Here is a 19,366-nt window from a genome sequence, read left to right as displayed (position 1 = left end):
GTATCGACGGGGAAAACTTAGGGGAAACGACCGCATGCTCACGGGGAGTGCAGAGCAGAGCTTAGACGACTCGGGGAAGGCCTGGGGGCGACGAATCGACGGGAGAGGTCCGGCGGCCAGAGGTGGAAGACGACGGCGTTGCGGGCGTTGCAGGGCTTGAGGAAGCTTCGGCTTCTGCAGAGATGACCAGGGCGACGACGCGGAGCTAAAGGCGTGCTCTGGGAGGGAATCCTATGGCCAGGGGCACGGGCAGCTCGAGCTCGAGCTCGGCTCTAATGGCGGCAGCAAGGAGGAGGAGGAGATCCGGGAGGAGGAGGAGAACCGAGGCGAGGAATGGATAGGGGAGGCTCTGGGGAGCTTATCCCCGTCGTCGCCAGCGCGAGGCGGCGGCCAGGCAGGCACGCAGGTGCGTGGCCGCGCCGGAGGGGGCGGCGGCCACCTCCTGCTGCCTACTGGCGCGAGGGAGGGGACGAGCGGGGAGATGGGCCGGGCCAGGCTTAGGCGACAGGTAAGGTTTTTCCATTTTTTTCTGTTTTTGTTTTTCTATTTTGCTAATTAATTCAGCTCCAAAACAAAAAGTAAAACTATTTTAGACCTCCTGAAATATTTGTTATAATATCCCCAACCATTTCCAAGGTTTTCAACATTTTTGGAAATTTATAGATTCTGATTTCAAATTTTAAAGTTTGAAACCAGTGGCTTTTGCATTTATTTAAAATGCTTAAAGTGTCAAGAAAATAGTTTTCTCCAATGCTCATTTACTTTCATGATTTATCAGAAAGTTTGAACATTTCTTGAGGCCATTTTGGGTTCATTGATTTTGAACTAGTTTGAGATTTCCATTAATTGAAATGGTGGCTAGGGTTTTGAGTTTTTCCTTTGCCACTTTGTTGTTTTTGTTGAAACTTCTTAGATGCAAATGCAAAGAAGACATGAGCACAATGCTATCTTGCTTAAGGGTCAGGGATGTGACACTAATAAACTAACAAACTATATAAGAGGGGTTGGAAACTTCGAAGGTTCGTTTTATATAGGAGGACCTTTAGTCCCGGGTCTTGGCTAGAACCTAAACTCTAAAATACCAGCCTGGCGGAGCCCAGTCCCGGACACTTAAGCATATACAATAGCAAAATTAAACTAGTTCTATTAATTTTCTTGCTAAAAATAAACTATTAACACTTAAGCATATACAATAGAAAAATTAAACTATTAACACTTAAGCATATACAATAGCAAAATTATATTTCTACTTCTACTTCTCCTATTCTTCTACTTCTACTTCTACTTCTCCTATTCTTCTACTACTTCGTCTCCTCTCCTCCTCTTCTTATTCTCCTTTTTCTTCTTTTCTTCTCCTCCTTTTCTTATTCTCCTTTTTCTTCCTTTCTTCTCCTTTTTCTTTCTTTCTTCCCTTTTTCTTCCTTTCTTCTCCTTTTTCTTCCTTTCTTCTCCATTTTCTTCATTTCTTCTCCTTTTTCTTCCTTTCTTCTCCTTTTTCTTCGTTTCTTCTCCTTATTCTCCCTTTCTTCTCCTTTTTCTTCCTTTCTTGTGCTGCCAGAGTGTTGGGGAGGAGGGGGCGTGGGGCTTAACGTACGGGGGTGTCGACGGCGCGCGGCGAGGAGGACGGCAACGCGCGGCGAGGAGGGCGGTGCGCGGCGAGGAGGACGGCGGCGGCGAGCAAGACGACGGCGATGACAAGGAGGACGGTAGGCGGCGGCGAGCAGGACGGCGGGCAACCTGACGGCGTCGTCGAGTTTGTCGCTTGCCGCGCCGGGCAGGAGAACGAGAGGAAGAGAAGAGAAAATGGACGATTTAGGTTCGAAATTTTCTAACTCCCGCTTATACAGGTGGATCTTTAGTCCCAGTTCGAGGCTCGATCCGGGACTAAAGACCCCTTTAGTCCCGGGTGGTGCCACGACCCGGGACTAAAGACCCTTTTTCGGGCAGACTAGAAGGCGGGAAACAGGGGCCTTTAGTCCCGGGGCGTGGCTCCAGCCGGGACTAAAGGGGGTCTTTAGTCCCGGGTGGCACCACGACCCGGGACTAAAGGCCCTTTTTTGGCAGACAAGAAGGCGGGAAGCAGGGGCCTTTAGTCCCGGGGCGTGGCAAGAACCGGGACTAAGGTTTTGCCTATATAAACCCTCGCCCCTGCCCGCCATATCCCCTGATTTTTGGTTGTTGAAGTGTGACCATGCCATGCTCTTGCCACTCTAGTTCATGCACATGACGTGTTCGATGAACTGCCCGAGCCACTCTACTTAAGCTTTCTCCTCTCCAAACTCGACCTCCAAGCTTCATTTTCCTTAATATTTGTCTAGGTTTGGCCATGCACACCAACTGCGAGCACCACCGTGGTGAGCATCTTGTTCTTATCTTCTTTTTAAAATCAAAAAAATCTTACTTGTATGATTTAGATATATACTTGTATAAATTACTCACTTTCATTTTTTTTTCATTATATAATGCGATGGTTTTGGTATCCGCCTCCGTCGGCCCTCGTCCTGTCTATGATTCGGATGTGGTATATATATTATCTTTTATAACTATTTGTTTATTTAGTGTTTATGACAACTATGACGACCAATGTGACATATATGTTTTTAATCTAGGAGGTATGTGAACCGGAAATTCCAACCCACATAAAAAAATTTGTCAAGAAGTTAAATTTGGTTGAAAAAGAAAACAAATATTTGAAGAAAAAATTGAAAATAATTGAGGATAAGAATATGGAACTGGAGTTGCATGTCGCCGATGTCATCGATGATCGCAAGATGAAGATCGATGCGATGCGGTTGAAGATGGATGCAATGCGCTTGAAGATTAGGAATATTAGAAAATATGCCATTGATAAAGAGGCTTGGTATCATTATGTTGTTGGGTCAATTGTTACCTTAGTTGCGATTTTGATCGCGTTTGTTGTTGTATTTAAATGTTTTACATAGTTGTATGTTGTTTTATGAGAGAACTTTATGTATTTATTTTTTGCAATAATAACATTTGATCACTACTGTTCTTTGGCTTTAATGTGATGATGAACTTGTATTAATTTGGTCATATGTTCTGCAATGATTTTTTGAACTTATTTGAACTCCATACTTTTTGTGTGTTCAAAATGGACCATTCAAAGGCACATCACAAAATTTCAACAATTTCTGACTTCATTTGGTATATTTCGTGGATTTACTTTTTTTTTGAGCTAGTTGACCCTGAAATTGAAAAGCACTACAATTGAACTCTGAAAATGTTGAAAGTTGGCATGCTATCATCATTTCACCCACATAGCATGTGTTAAAAAGTTGAGAGGGCTACGACAAAAACTGAATACACTTCGTGTACAAAACGGACAATCTCTCTCGAAGTATCAGGGTTTCGAACGAGAACTCGTCTCTTACAAAGGGATTTCATTTTTTTTGAACTTATTTGAACTCCATACTTTTTGTGTGTTCAAAATGCACCATTCAAAGGCACACCACAAAATTTCAACAATTTCTCACTTCATTTGATATATTTCGTGCATTTACTTTTTTTTTTGAGCTAGTTGACCCTGAAATTGAAAAGCACTACAAATGAACTCTGAAAATGTTGAAAGTTGGCATGTTATCATCATTTCACCCACATAGCATGTGTTAAAAAGTTGAGAGGGCTATGACAAAAACTGGATGCACTTCGTGTACAAAACGGACAATCTCTCTCGAAGTATCAGGGTTTCGAACGAGAACTCATCTCTTACAAAGGGATTTCATTTTTTTGAACTTATTTGAACTCCATACTTTTGTGTGTTCAAAATGCACCATTCAAAGGCACACCACAAAAATTCAACAATTTCTGACTTCATTTGATATATTTCGTGCATTTACTTTTTTTTTTTGAGCTAGTTGACCCTGAAATTGAAAAGCACTACAAATGAACTCTGAAAATGTTGAAAGTTGGCATGCTATCATCATTTCACCCACATGGCATGTGTTAAAAAGTTGAGAGGGCTATGACAAAAACTGGATGCACTTCGTGTACAAAACGGACAATCTCTCTCGAAGTATCAGGGTTTCGAACGAGAACTCATCTCTTACATGGATACTATGAAAATGAAAAGTGTTTGAAATTTAGTACATTCCATACATGCATTACATAAAAGGTTTAATACATTATTACATTATTGCACCAATATTCCTATCTATTATTTCTGTTTTCTTCTGGGTCGTAGCCATGGAGAATCTTCATCATTCAGTAGGATGCTTGGGTCAGTTTTCACTTTGAAGGGCGGAATTTCATGAAACTTATTATAATCTTCTGACATGTCTGTCTTGTCATCTACTCCCATGATGTTTCTTTTCCGTAAAACAACTATGTGGCGTTTTGGCTCATCGGACGATATCTTCTTTTGTTGATTTCTTTTTCTCGTTAATGTAGACATGCCCTTCACATAGAAAACCTGAGCGACATCATTGGCTAGGACAAATGGTTCGTCCATGTACGAAAGATTGTTGAGATCCACTGTTGTCATGCCGTACTTTTGGTCTACAACTACCCCGCCTCCTGTCAGCTTTCCTTCCTAGTGTGCCTTTTCCTGTCAGCCTACCCTCATACCGAGATTCAGGAACACCAATCGGCTTAAGGTCAGGAAGAAAGTCCACACAAAACTCAATGACCTCCTCTGTTCCATAGCCCTTGGAGATGCTTCCTTCTGGCCTAGCACGGTTACGAACATATTTCGTTAAGACTCCCATGAACCTCTCGAAGGGGAACATATTGTGTAGAAACACAGGACCGAGAATTCTAATCTCTTCGACTAGGTGAACTAGGAGGTGTGTCATTATATTGAAGAAGGATGGCGGGAACAACAGCTCAAAGCTGACCAGACATTGGACCACATCAATCTGTAACCCTGATATACTTTCTCGATCGATTACCTTCTGAGAAATTGCATTGAGGAATGCACATACCTTCACAATTGCCAGGCAAACATTTTCCGGTAGAATTCCCCTCAATGCAACCGGAAGCAATTGCGTCATAAGCACGTGGCAGTCATGATACTTTAGGTTTTGGAATTTTTTGTCTTTCATATTTACGATTCCCTTTATATTCGACGAGAAGCCAGTCGGGACCTTGATACTGAACAGGACTTCAAAGAAGATTTCCTTCTCTTCCTTAGTAAGAGCGTAGCTGGCACGCCCTTGAAACTGCCCTGGATGCATGCCATCTCTTCCTTTATGACGTTCCTGGTCCTCCCGTGCTTCCGGTGTATCTTTTGACTTCCCATACAAGCCCAGGAAGCCTAGAATATTCACGCAGAGATTCTTCGTCAGGTGCATCACGTCGATTGCCGAGCGGACCTCATGGACTTCCCAGTAGGGTAGCTTCCAAAATATAGATTTCTTTTTCCACATGGGTACGCGCTTATCAGGGCCGTTAGGAACAGGTTGGCTGCCAGGACCCTTTCCAAAGATTACTTTTAAATCTTTGACCATATCAAATACTTCAACACCAGTACGGATGACAGGCTTCCCCCGGGGTTCTGCCTTGCCATTGAAATGCTTGCCTTTTTTCTTTAAGGGATACTTGGGCGGAAGAAAACGACGATTGTACGGATACACATTCTTCCTATAGTTGTCGAGATATATACTTTCTGTCTGATCCAAACAGTGCGTGCATGCATTGTATCCCTTGTTTGACTGCCCTGAAATGTTACTAAGAGCAGGTCAATCATTGATGGTTACGAAAAGCAACGCTCGAAGGTCAAATTCCTCTTGTTTGTGCTCGTCCCACACACGTACACCTGGTTCGGCCCACAGCTGTAAAAGTTCATCAACTAATGGCCTTAGGTACACATCAATATCGTTGCCGGGTTGCTTTGGACCTTGTATAAGCACTGGCATCATAATGAACTTCCGCTTCATGCACAACCAAGGAGGAAGGTTGTAGATACATAGAGTAACGGGCCAGGTGATGTGACTGCAACTCTGCTCCCCAAAAGGATTCATGCCATCTGTACTCAGACCTAACCATAAGTTCCTTGCGTCAGCTGCAAATCTCGGGAACTCTCTCTCGATTTTTCTCCACTACCGACCATCAGCGGTGTGCCTCAACTTATCGTCTTTCATACGATCTTCCATGTGCCATCGCAACAACTTCGCATGATCTTTATTTCTGAACAGACGTTTCAACCGTGGTATTATAGGAGCATACCACATCACCTTGGCAGAACCCTCTTCCTGGGTGGCTCGCCCTCAATATCACCAGGGTCATCTTTTCTAATCTTACACCGCAATGCAGTGCATACCGGGCATTTATCCATATTCTCGTACTTCTCACCGCGGTAGAGGATGCAGTCATTAGGGCATGCATGTATCTTCTGCACGTCTAATCCTAGAGGGCAGACAAGCTTCTTTGCTTCCTACGTGCTGGCGGGCAATTCGTTCTTTCTTGGAAGCATCTTCTTCATCAGTACCAGCAACTTTTCGAATGATGAGTCAGTCACACCGGTCTCTGCCTTCCACTTCAGCAATTCCAGTGTGCTACCTAGCTTTTTCTGGCCATCTTCACAAGTTGGGTACAACAATTTGTTGTGGTCCTGTAACATCTGCTCGAACTACAACCTCTCCTTTTCTGTGTCGCAACCTCGTCGTGCATCAGAAATGACCCGGCCAAGATCATCAGCGGGCTCATCTGGTTCCCGTTCTTCATCCTGATCTTCTTCTTCATTGTCTTTCATTGCGGTATCAGCATACTCAGGGAACATAGATCGGTAGTTGTCATCATCATTCTCTTCTTCTTCATCGTCGTCTTCCATCATAACCCCTTTTTCTCCGTGCTTGGTCCAAACATTATAGCCTGACATAGAACCGGACCGAAGCAGGTGACTCTGAATGACTCTTGAGGAAGTGTAATCCTTCTCATTCCGACATTCAACACATGGACAAAACATATAGCCACCACCATGCTTGTTCGCATCGGCTGCATCTCGAAAAGAATGCACACCTTCTCTGTAAGCGGCTATGCGTCGATCACCGTACATCCATGGATGGCTCATCTGCGTTATACGACAGTATATCAAATACAATCACGATCCTAAAAATTAGTACCGCACGGTCTAAACGAGGAAATATAGTTGCTACCCTTTTAGAATAAGTAGAAATAAAGAGGAAGAGGTTTAAGCGTGGCTCGGCCATCTCATATCGTAGTTGTGTTCGGTGAACTGAAGCGGCATCGCTCTAACACACATTTCAACAAACACCTCTAGTGCATCAAAAAAAGTGGAGAGCAAGCACCCACCCACAATCCTCCATCCAAGAAAAATGCAACGAAGAGGGGAGAGGGGGGCTGTGCTATATATAGGCAGAGGACTTTAGTCCCGGTTTGAGACACAAACCGGGACTAAAGGTGGGCACATGCGGGCTGCCCACCGCGTAGCCCTTTAGTCCCGGTTTGGGACACGAACCGGGACTAAAGGCTCCTTACGGGCCGGGACTAAAGCCTCGAGGGAGGATATGAGAATTGGGGCGACGTGGTCGGGCCTTTAGTCCCGGCCCAGAGGCAGGCCGGGACTAAAGGGTCCCGGCCAAAGGCCCGTTTTCTACTAGTGTGGTTGGCCCCACACCTGTGGCGTGATGCAGAAAGTGTGGCGGGCAAGACCAATGTCACACATTTGATAAAAGATTCTACTGCAAACGGCCCCTACACGGTGTAGCAAGCCAAACACTCGTATCGAACCCTGTGGCACGACACACTTTTGGCTGGCAAAAAAACAGCCGGCAGCCTATCAACACTGCACAACAGTTTTTTCTCTACAGCCGGCTGAACATTCAAGAAAGACGACACCCGCTACTAGGTCGACCTGAGCTTGTCGGAGTCGAAGCACTTCGTGTTGACACGGGCCTCCTCCTCCTTGCGAAGGGAAAGCTCATCGACCACCATCACCCTGCCTAGGATCCGCGACATGTTGCGGGATGACCCGTTCAGTCCGAGCGATGTCGGCGAGGCCCGCAACCAGGATCCAGGCCGTGTCGAGGACCGCGACCGCCTTCGGATCCAGCTTCGACTCAGAGATGTCCACCACGATTTTGTTGAGGGCTAGAGTGATCTCGTCACTCCGAGTGCCGAGGTCATGACTCGCAATGCCGGGGAAGATCACGGAGAACTGGTGGCCAGAAATCGCGGTCACCTCTCAGTCCCATTGGCAGCGGTAGAGATGGTTGAGCTCGGCCTCAATCATCTCGAGGGAGGCCACGCCAATGCCCAACACAGTGACGATGGCCGAGAGGGAGGGCGCCGGCGGGGGCACATCGATCGAGGATCTCCATGTGGAAGAATGCCAACCCCTCGATGCCATGCCCATAGACCATCAGCTCCTCAGACACCAGGCGATCCAGACATAGGACGACGGGGTGGCCGGTATCCTTGCAGATGTAGCAGGTCGGCGGGTTGGGACATGCCACCTTTAAGTGGCCGGAAAGGCCGTAGTTGAAGCACGGGGGGCCATCACCCGCGGGCGCGGTCGAGCCCTTGGGAGCCGGGGTGGCCGTGGCCAAGAAGCGGGGGCGGGGGGGCTTACGCTTCTTCTTCTTGGCCCCTTGATGACCACACCCATTGTTGGGGCCCTTGGGAGGAGGGAACCGCGGCTGTGAGTGCGGAGGCACGTAGCGGCGCAAGGGGGATGAACCAGCAGACGGTCGTTGGTTGACCGGCAAGGTGGACCGGCCGTGGCGCCGATCGGGGGAGGGCGAGCGGCGAGCCTGTCAGTCCACGCGGCCAGGGGACCGGTGAGACTCCCGAGCAGGGGAGAGGCCCCCCATCCCGGGTCGGAGAGCGGCCACGACCAGGGGAATGGCGATCGCCCCGGGAAGGGGACCGGCAGCCGTCGCTGCGCGTGCGGGATCTTCGGTCCAATAGGGAGGATTCCGTCGGCCGCTCCAGATGCCATCGCAGGTCGGCCTCCCGACAGGACCCGTCCAGGAAGGGCCAAGATAAGGTATGGTCGTCCCTGTCATCCAGCCGCCGCTTCGGGTGGAGGCGATCGTCGTCCCGGTCCCGCGGCATGGGGCTAGCTAGAGGAGCCGCGGAGGACGAAGGAGGGATGGGGCTGGAGAGAGGAAGCCCCAGACAGAGCAGAGGTCGGGGTGGGCGCGATGGGAGGGGGGGAGGGGGCTGAAGAGGAAACCCTACCAGGACCACTACGCCCACCGAAGACCTTCCACCAAGCTCCAAGACTTCGGAGCGCCGTTACCAATCAAAACCTCCACGAAATAACACAACGATGACGACTCTGCTGCCAAGGGTTTTCCCGGGTACGTGACGAGGCGAGAGGAAGGGTAGCCCCTGACGCCCTTCAGGAAGGTCCGGCGACACCCACAGGCGCCACCACGTCGGTGTCGGCCAGGCCGACAGGGGTTTCCCCCAATCCCAACCTTCACCCTGGACACTCTGGAGACTGTCACCAAACCAACCACTACCCTGCGCCAACGCGATCTTGAAGCCTCCACGATGTCTCACCACGGCACCGTGAGGTGAGATGTGCACAACCACGAAAAGGAGCCGGGACTAGAGGTAGCAGCATCGTTGACACGCGGGAGGGCTCAACCTCCACCGTCAAAGACAGTACCCGATCGGACACAATAGCAGGAGCATACCAGGCTTGTGGGCCCACAGGCTGGCGGGCCCTCATACACCCGCAAAGCTCCCGCCATCGCGCTACAGCAGGCACGCCATCGGTGTCACCGCACCCATACTAGCTGCTCCTCCTCCTCACCACACAGAAGACCACAAAGCCATGCCGAAGGCCGGGCTTCTAGGACCCAGATGGGGCCCGTGGGGCCCAGATCTGGGCCGTGGGCGCGCCTCTGGCCACTCCACGCCAGCACACCGTCCCGTTGCCAAGAGGCTGCGCTGATACGTCCATTTTGCATCATGCTTTCATGTTGATATTTATTGCTTTATGGGCTGTTATATTACTTTGTGGTACCATATTTATGCTTTTTCTCTCTTATTTTGCAAGGTTTATTTAAAGAGGGAGAATTCAGGTAGCTGGAATTCTAATATGGAAAAGGAGCAAATCTTAGTCCACTATTCTGCACATCTCCAAATGTCCTGAAAAGTTACGTGGAATTTTTTGGGATTATATAAAAAATACTGGGCGAAAGAAGTACCAAAGGGGGCCACCAATGTGCCACAAGCCCTGCCACCGCCACCCCCTGGTGGCGGAGGGCAAGCTTGTGGGCTGCCTGACGGCCCACTAGCCCCCCTCTTTTGCTATATGAAGGGTTTTGGTCCACAAAAAATCATTCGGGAGCTTTTTCGTGCTTTCTCCGCCGCCACGAGGCGGAACTTGAGCAGATCCAATCTAGAGCTCCGGAGGACGATCCTGCCGGGGAAAGTTCCCTCCCGGAGGGGGAAATCGTCGTCATAGTCATTACCAACACTCCTCTCGTCGGAGGGGAGGCATCTTCATCAACATCTTAATCAGCACCATCTCCTCTCCAATCCCTAGTTCATCTCTTGTAATCAATCTCCGTCTCACGACTCCGATTGGTACTTGTAAGGTTGCTAGTAGTGTTGATTACTCTTTGTAGTTGATGCTAGTCGGATTACTTGGTGGAATAGTTTATGTTCAGATCCTTGATGCTATTCATTACACCTCTGATCATGATTATGATTATGCTTTGTGAGTAGTTACTTTTGTTCCCGAGGACATGGGATAAGTCATGCTGATAATAGTCATGTGAATTTGATATTCGTTCGGTATTTTGATATGATGTATGTTGTCTTTTCCTCTAGTGGTTTTATGTGAACGTCAACTACATAACACTTCATCATATTTGGGCCTAGAGGAAGGCATTGGGGCGTAGTAAGTAGATGATGGGTTGCTTCGTAAGGGGCTGACAGAAGCTTAAACCCCATTCTATGTGTTGCTTCGTAAGGGGCTGATTTGAATCCACTAGTTTAATGCTATGGTTAGACGTTGTCTTAATTCTTGTTTTGTAGTTGCGGATGCTTGCGAGAGAGGTTAATCATAAGTGGGATGCTTGTCCAAGTAAGGGTAGTACCCAAGCGCCGGTCCACCCACATATCAAACTATCAAAGTAACGAACGCGAATCATAGGAACATGATGAAACTAGCATTACAGAAATTCCCGTGTGTCCTCGGGAGCGTTTTTCCTCCTATAAGACTTTGTTCAGGCTTGTCCCTTGCTACAAAAGGGATTGAGCCACTTGCTGCACCGTTGCTACTACTTGTTACTTGTTACTTTTCGCTTGCTATGTTTCACCTCACTACACCATCACTTGTTACCGCTACTTTCAGTGCTTGCAGTTATTACCTTGCTGAAAACCGTTTATCAGAGCCTTCTGCTCCTCGTTGGATTCGACACTCTTACTTATCGAAAGGACTACGATTTATCCCCTATACTTGTGGGTCATCATGCGCCACCACCTCGCGTGCCGCTGGTCACAACCGTGGGGCCACCGGGTCGTCGCCATACCGAGGAGCACCGCCGCCGCCCCTACCTCGGGAAGGGGAGACGCACGCGCGGGGACTGAAGTTCCCGCCACCGCCGACCCCACCTGACCCAGGGCCGGGGGCGGTGGGGGGAGGGAGGAAGGATGGGCCGTCGAAGGGAGAGGGAGCATGCTCCCTCGGCCGCCTCTCGGGGAGGCGATGTTAGGGTACCGGGCGGAGGATCAGATGCGGGTAATCACACAAGGCAAGAACTTGAAAGGCAAGAAAGTATTAGTCAGACCACCATCCATCACCTCTCTAGGGCTGAACGTAATGGGAGTATCATAGGTGGTATCATGCATGTCAACTAGACATATTTGATGAGGTGGCATATAAGTGAATGAAGAAAGAGAAAGTTGAGTATCATATCGTCATGATAACGTATCATATTAGATGTTGTGCTAATATGTACTATGCATGACAATAAATTAATTATTCTATGATACTATGCATTACGGATATAGTATCATACACACGATACTAGTACTCCATTACGACCAGCATAACACATGGTGATTTTGCACGAAATGTTTTGTTGAGTCCCACTATAGGCTAGTGGACAGGGAAAGGGCATGCAGTGTGGACAATGATAGGGCATGCAGCCACACGCGAACAGAATCATATGGATCAAGTGACAAGGGAGATTTAGCATGAAGAAAAATGATCGACTCTCACGACGACAAGATAATGGATAGCGACGAGACAGCGTGATTTAGCACGAAGAAAAAATGATCGAGTCTCACGACGACAAGATATTGGACAGCGCTGAGACAAGGTGATTTAACACGAAGAAAAAATGATCGAGTCTCATGACGACAAGATATTGGACAGCGACGAGACAGGTTGATTTAGCACGAAGAAAAAATGATCGAGTCTCACGACGACAAGATATTGGACAGCGACGAGGCAGCGGTACTATGGAGAGTGATAGGGCATTCAGCCATAGTTGAACCGAATCACATGAATGAGGCAGATTTCGTACCAAGAAAACTGTTGAGTCTTACGCGGTCCTAATAACATGAATGAAGCGACCTGGTGATTTCGCACTAAGAAAATCTAGTTGTAGTAAAGTGTGAAGATTTGAGTGCGAAATCTCCGGCTATAGTGGACAGGGACAAATCGTTCATGTGAGATACGTGCAACCATGAACCAAAGTGGTCTCCACCTATTGATCGCTACCGTGGTTGTTGAGATGTCCTCTTCCTACGTACATATTTCATGTATTGTCACGTATAGTTATGTAGTTCTTTTTTAATTCTTCAATTGTAACCAAGTATTGCCGTTTTTGCAATTTACTATGAAATGACGGGCTTATCGGGTATGAACCATACATACATGTGTCTTCTATTCCTATGCATGAACACCGTGTATTGGGGAAAAAATTCCAAGATGACTTTTGAACATGAGCTTAACCATATAAAAGTCTTGGATGATAAAATCGCCTCCCAGATGCTTCGGTGGTTGTGGCTGCGGCGGGTGCAGGAGGTTCGGCCGGCGAGGCTAGGGCAGCGCGGGGCGAAGGCAGCGGGCGGCGGGGGCTCCGGCGGTCACGGGCGACGGGGCGCGGGGCTGGCTCGAGCCCCTCTGCTCGGGCATGCGACTACAGGGGACGCGGCTCGGGATGCTGCAGGCGAGCGGCGACGGCGTGGATCCGCCCCGGAATCCTGACCGCGGGTTGATTTCGGCAAAACACAGTGGATTTTCTGTAAAATTACAAAAAAGGATTCGTTTTCTCACTTAAATCCGGACTGTGGGTTAACTTCGAGAAACTACAGAGGGTTTTCTGTAAAATGCTACGACGAACGACAGAAGATGTAGTTGCTTTATTGTTAGGGAAAGATAGATATAGATAAGTTTGGTCAAACTTGGGATACTTTGACTTTAGACAAGATTTGTGCGCGGACTAAAAAACGTAGGGGGGTATAATTGTGTTTTTTACGTTAGTATTGGGACAACACGGTCAAGACGGCTGGCTTTTGGTTGGCGTCACACATGTGGCGTACCGCACAAATTGTGGCGGGCAAGACCAATGCCACACATTTGACAAAAGTTTTTACTGCAAAAGTCTCTACACGGTGTGGCAAGCCAAACATTCCTATCGAACCATGTGGCACGCCACACTTTTGGCTGGAAAAAAAGCAGCCGGCAGCCTGTCAACACTGCACTACAACCGGCTGAACATTCAAGAAAGACAGCACCGGCCGCTAGGATAGCTACCTGAGCCTGACATTCTTCCCTCGTCGTGTATTTAAGGGACCATAAGATCAACACAACCAGCCCGCATCAGGTGTCTGCCCAATTCCTCTTTCCCACAGTTCAAGCACGGAGCGAGAGACGAAAGAAGGTCGCTCGACGGGGCGCACCACCTTTACTCGCTGTGGCAAGGTAATTCTGAAATTGTCCATGATTTCTTTTTTGCTACGATTCCCTTCCTTTAATCCACGATTTCTTTCCTTAGTCTAGGATTCCTTGCAAGAGTGAGATCCGAAAGTCCCTGCAGGCCTGAGTCGGAGCGTCAGAGGAGCAACGGACCAGCTGAGATAAACACGTCGTTGCCTCCCATACGACCGTGCTAACTCTTGAGACACGTTGACAAGTTACAAAGAAGAGAAAGTACATCTCTAATCTTTGTTTATACATTCAGTCAATGCTTTAATATTGTACTTTGCCATGATGATTGAACAAAATTTACAAAATGATTATCAATATTGCCTCTTAACTGTTGCAATTTGCCACTCATAATCTATTTATTACATATTGCTCATGCATACTCTCTACATCCGAAAGTTTTTTGTCGTAAGTTTGTCTACAAATGGATGTATCTAAATACTAAAACATGACTAGATACATTTATATCTAGACAAATCTAAGACAAGAATTTTGGAACGGAGGGAGTATATGTCTAGAAAACAAGTCCGTGTGTTGCTACTGGAAAAAAAATAACCCCATTATGTATACACTTGACGATATCAGCAAATCCCATAAAATCTCCACAAAACTAACATGATAAGTGATGTTGTGCAAAAGCGTAATGGTCGAATATCATGTTTACTCAAGTTAAAACGGGGTAGAAAACATATGTAGAAGGATTTCCAAAATATCCCATATAGAGAAGGTATTAATTAAAGTTGCACCATAAACTTAATTCTAGAAATGATTAACATGCAAAATAATAGCATATTTGAAACCTACGTATTTTTCTGAAGGATTTTCATACATAACATGCTTTATGTGAAGTTAGGATTTGAAAGATATGAGTATTTTCAAAAAGCATTTGAATTTGCTCAACAAAAAAGAAGTGAAGAAGAAAAAGACCTCCTACATAGTCAAGTGAGGCGTTAGCCACTGGGCTACCTGCGTGGATGTGATACATTAGAAACCGCACTATGTATACTCCAAAGAAAACGGATTATTTTTTCATTTAAGCGGGTTGCATAGGTGTAATTATTGGCAATTATAGGGCCAATAAATCAACCAACATAACCAGAAAAAAGAGGCTTTCTCTCAATCAAAACCCTATCTTGCGGACAGCCTACCACACCAAGCCATGGCACAGCCACCACGGCACAACTAGGAGTTCAGGGTGTGACAGAGAATACCAGATGCAGACAGCACCAATCGAGTTATCACTTGGTTGCCGTAGTGGCTCCTTTAATTTCTATCCGATGGCATGCTTGAAAAATAAATTATCTTTATGAACGTCTCCTTTTATCTGAGTTTTCTCTAATCTTTATTGAGAGTGGATTTTTAATACCCGGGTGTCTAGACACCCTTTTATCGAAATCGTACATTTAGAATTTACCACATAGAGATCTGTGACATGTACGATACCACAATTTTGATTAGCAGGCGCAGCAGTTGTTTAGCGCTGGAGGATGCGTCTATTTGAAATGATTCCGGGCCTAGTTTATCACCGCTCATAGGCTGATTCCACCTAGCGATGCAAGTAGCGAGCTGTCTAGTTGACATGTCGATCACAGGTTCCATTGCTCTGACGGTTGAAAGAAACACTATGGCAGAACTCTTTTTTTAATGCAGTACACAGTTGAGTGAGAGGACGCTGCTGCGTATGGCTTTGAGAGTGACACGGAGAAAAAAGTAGAGAGAAATCGCTTAAGAATGAACTTTACTTTTTTGAGATGTGACAAAAAAATGAAGAGAGAAAGCATGTGAGAGAGAACTTCACCTTTTTCTTCGAGAAGTGACACCGAAAAATGGAGAGAGGGAGAGAACGCTTGTGAGAGAGGAAATCACGTTTTTTTAAGAAGGGACAAGTGACAGAGAATTTATGCCCGAGATAAAGAGATGTTTTTTAGTAGGTGAGACAACAACTTGTGCATGCATGATGATGTGACTATGAGAGAGATCCATAGCATGAGGGAGAGACATGTGTAAGATCCCGGAAAATCCGCTGCTGTCAGTTGACCAGTCGTGTCAAAAGATGCCGCGAAGGCAGTCGGTCCCCGACAGTCCGTTCCGTAGAACACATTCACTCGGATCATTGGCCAGGTGAGATAGAATGGATAGAGGCAAGCAACGCCCAAGCCGAACCTAGTCCAGTCGGATCTGAGCATCGAGCATTGCTTTGACGTTTCAACCCCAATCCATTCGGGGACTAATGATGGAGTCATAGTCCTAGGGTAGGGTCATAGGCCTGTCCTACGGGTCCTACCCAAGGACTACCCCACGCAAGGGACAGGACCTTAAGCATGCCCGACTGTATTAAGGTGCCCTCATCATCCAGTCGGTAACGGGCCCAGAATCATTCAGTCGGAGACTAAGACTCGGAGGACACCGGACCTACCGACTGGATACACTCGGTGCGTCGTAACCTCCCTGAAGGGAAACTGCCGTACGTTTCCGGGTGCATTAACTAGCATTCATAGCATACGTTACCTGTAACGCATGCATTCAATCGCCACTACTCCACCCTTGAATCAGAACCGTTGTGGAGGGCAACGCACTCTATATAAGCCGCCCTCCCCCACTGGTAAAAGGGTTAGAAAAACATTGTACTCCATATTACACTCGATAACAAGCTCCAAGAGCACTGAGACGTAGGGCTATTACCTCCACCGTAGAGGGGCCTGAACTCATACAACTTCGCTGTAGCTAGGACTCTGCCCGTCTTATTCGTACCCTACACATCTACTGTCAGGCTTATACCCACGACACCTAGTGTGTTGGATTTTCTAGATCTACCTGTTAACAAGTGTTTGGTATGAAAAGTAAGTGCATGTGTTTTCACCCCAAATGTTAAGTTCAATATAGATTGTCATGAAGCTTTCTGGATTACCTGTATTCTTTTTGTTTCCTTCACATGACATTAAGTATGGACCACAATTTAAATGGTTTCCGTTATAGCTACAATCACATGATTCCACTCATTATGTAAATTGAAGGAGTGCACAAAATTATTTGCATTAATATATTCTACTATACGAGAGTTAGGTTGTACTTGTATAGGGATACGTCAAGTAGTTGATCGGTTATTTCACCACTAAGATTGTTATATGCCAGAATGCTGCAGAACACACAACACATACATCATCAAACAATTGAGTACATATGGTTATTGCATTACCTAAGTAAATACAAGACTTGCAATGACAAAAACAGTATTCATTAATTTTTCTGGTTATATGGTATGAAAAGGCAAACTTACATGGAATTCAAGGACGGAATATTTGGCAAAGAGGTTGGAATATTTCCACTTAGAAGATTTTTGCTCAGGTCCCTGCAAGTTACACCAATGTTATGTCTGTTAGCGAACCATAATAAGATCTAACAGAAGTCATGTGCCGACTTACATAATTTGTAGTTCTGAAAGATGGCCAAGAGAGCCAGGTATTGTGCCATTGAATTGATTCTTCACAAGTTTTAGAATTGTTAGATTTGAAAGATTCCCAATCTCTTGTGGTATTTCTCCAGTTATGTTGTTACCATCTAAATACCTGAAACCAGGACATGCAGCAATAACGATAATAGTGTTTTATGGAAAAATTTGTCCATATATGACTACACCCTTTTCATGAGGAAAAACATCTAAGATTTCTAAAAGTAAATGAACACTGATCTTACAGCCATTTTAATGATCTTAACTTCCCAATGCTGGGCGACAGGACTCCAGCTAAACCTGACGAGCTCAAACTTCTGCAAATTCAGAAATGTGAAGCTAAGCAAACAATCTTGTTACACAGGTACATGTTATTACATAGAAACATAGTGACAGATACTAAGCCAAATAGCCATGTAACCAGAAATACATTCTATGATAAACTAGTGAGAACTATGTAGCAATAGTAGAGCATGAGAAAATGGCAATCGAACTATCTCTGTGTCCAAGGAAAACTTGGTGTCAAACATGAAGGACATATTTTACTCAACGAGAGTGTATCTTCAGCTCCCGGGTCTTAGGCACCTTCTATAAACAGTAAAATCAAAACACATAGAAAAAAATCAAAAAAATCTGATATGCTTGCAAGTTTTCATGCCAAAAAAATATTCGAGGAGCTCTGCATAGGAAAAACATTCGGTGCTTTCCAATGTGGAACTTGTTTGTACACATTTCTCTAGATGCCATTTTAACATGAAGACGTACAAGAACCTACAAAGTTTGACCGTCTTTGATGTTGTAAAGTTTCAGTTTTTTTATTTTTTTTAGTTTTACTGTTCATAGACATAGGCACCCAGGAGTTGTTACGCCTTTTTCTTTACTCAATTTTTCTGAGCTCGTTTCTTATTTTCAAGGACTTAACGTACGTTCGTTGTAGCTACCTTGGGCAGGAACAGATTAATTAATGTTAGACAACTGAGATGATTAGGCTTCACTTACATTGAAAAGATCCCACCATCTTCACACACGACACGAGAAATAGTACCGCATGCATCCGTTAGTTGCCGACGCCAGTTATCTAGGACATCACGACTGTCATTAAGAATCATCTTCACGTCCATCAGAATTGCAACTGGAGAAAGCAAATTATTAGTCCTTTTACGATAATATCTAAATAGACGCTTCACGCAGCCCTGCAGATGCTGCCCTCGGGTCAGCAGCAGGGGAGAGAGAAGGGGGCGCACGGGGGGCTCTTTTGATGGGGAAGACGATTTACTCGCATGGTGGAGAGGGGCCGGTGTGGCGGCGGCGCCAGTCTCCGATGGTCGGCCTCAGAGGCACGATTGTACGCTCGATCCTGGCACGAAGTTAGCCAGGCTAGACTCCTAGATAGATCGATCATGTCCAGATACACTTGTACGTGAGCAGCCAATTGCTTTTCTACCATCACGCATAGGCGCAAGCCGCCGGCTGCATACAAGGAGTCACAGGACCGATCGAATCTCATCGAAACATGTGGTACTGATCATGTTGCCACAAGCGATACATATCCTAGTAATGCCAAGCCGCCGACATGGGAAGCGGCACGCTCTACACTCACACATGGACGGACCGCCGCTGCTGCTACACTGCCCTTCGACGTCCACCAAGCTGCCATTGCATGCGACGTGGCCATGGAAGAAACGTTGGTGGGCAGCGTGACCCGCGACGGGAGCTGCAGCCGCAACGGCCTTGCAGATTAAGATAATGTAGTGGTGTCTTGGTGGCCTGCTGGTTGCTCAGGATGCTAGTTGGAGCTCCCACTTGAAGGGCATGGGCTCGGAATCCTGGACGACGACATCTACCCCATTAGAGGCAACAAATGGTGAATCGACTCTTGGATGGGTGCCGTCGGTGACCGGCGACGGTAACGACCAGGGCGGTCACAGACTCACAGCGATGAATCCTATGAATTTAAAAATGAAAAATGACAAACTACCTAGCTATTCAAGGGCTAAGGCTGGTTGTAATGGGTGGTATCATGTACTAGTATCATATATATG

The 19,366-nt window shown here is 46.4% G+C and overlaps 1 protein-coding gene across 1 annotated transcript in view; it reads right to left on the bottom strand.

Moving 5' to 3' along the window:
* The window catches only part of LOC123448261 (LRR receptor kinase SERK2-like), a 71,568-nt gene that overhangs the window by 44,671 nt on the left and 7,531 nt on the right, over positions 1–19,366 (bottom strand). Inside the window, exons 2-8 of the mRNA XM_045125129.1 lie at positions 18,324–18,456; positions 17,570–17,641; positions 17,299–17,442; positions 17,154–17,225; positions 16,947–17,012; positions 16,785–16,852; positions 16,664–16,690 (exon numbers count right to left, since the gene is read on the bottom strand). Coding sequence (XP_044981064.1) covers positions 16,664–16,690; positions 16,785–16,852; positions 16,947–17,012; positions 17,154–17,225; positions 17,299–17,442; positions 17,570–17,641; positions 18,324–18,445 — 571 coding nt within the window. The 5' untranslated portion in view covers positions 18,446–18,456. The remainder of the gene's footprint in view (positions 1–16,663; positions 16,691–16,784; positions 16,853–16,946; positions 17,013–17,153; positions 17,226–17,298; positions 17,443–17,569; positions 17,642–18,323; positions 18,457–19,366) is intronic.

This window comes from Hordeum vulgare, chromosome 1H, assembly GCF_904849725.1.
Source record: "Hordeum vulgare subsp. vulgare chromosome 1H, MorexV3_pseudomolecules_assembly, whole genome shotgun sequence".
In the NCBI taxonomy this organism is placed as follows: domain Eukaryota; kingdom Viridiplantae; phylum Streptophyta; class Magnoliopsida; order Poales; family Poaceae; genus Hordeum; species Hordeum vulgare.
Note: the sequence above shows the minus strand (reverse complement) of the source record. Positions and strands in the feature narration are given on the sequence as shown.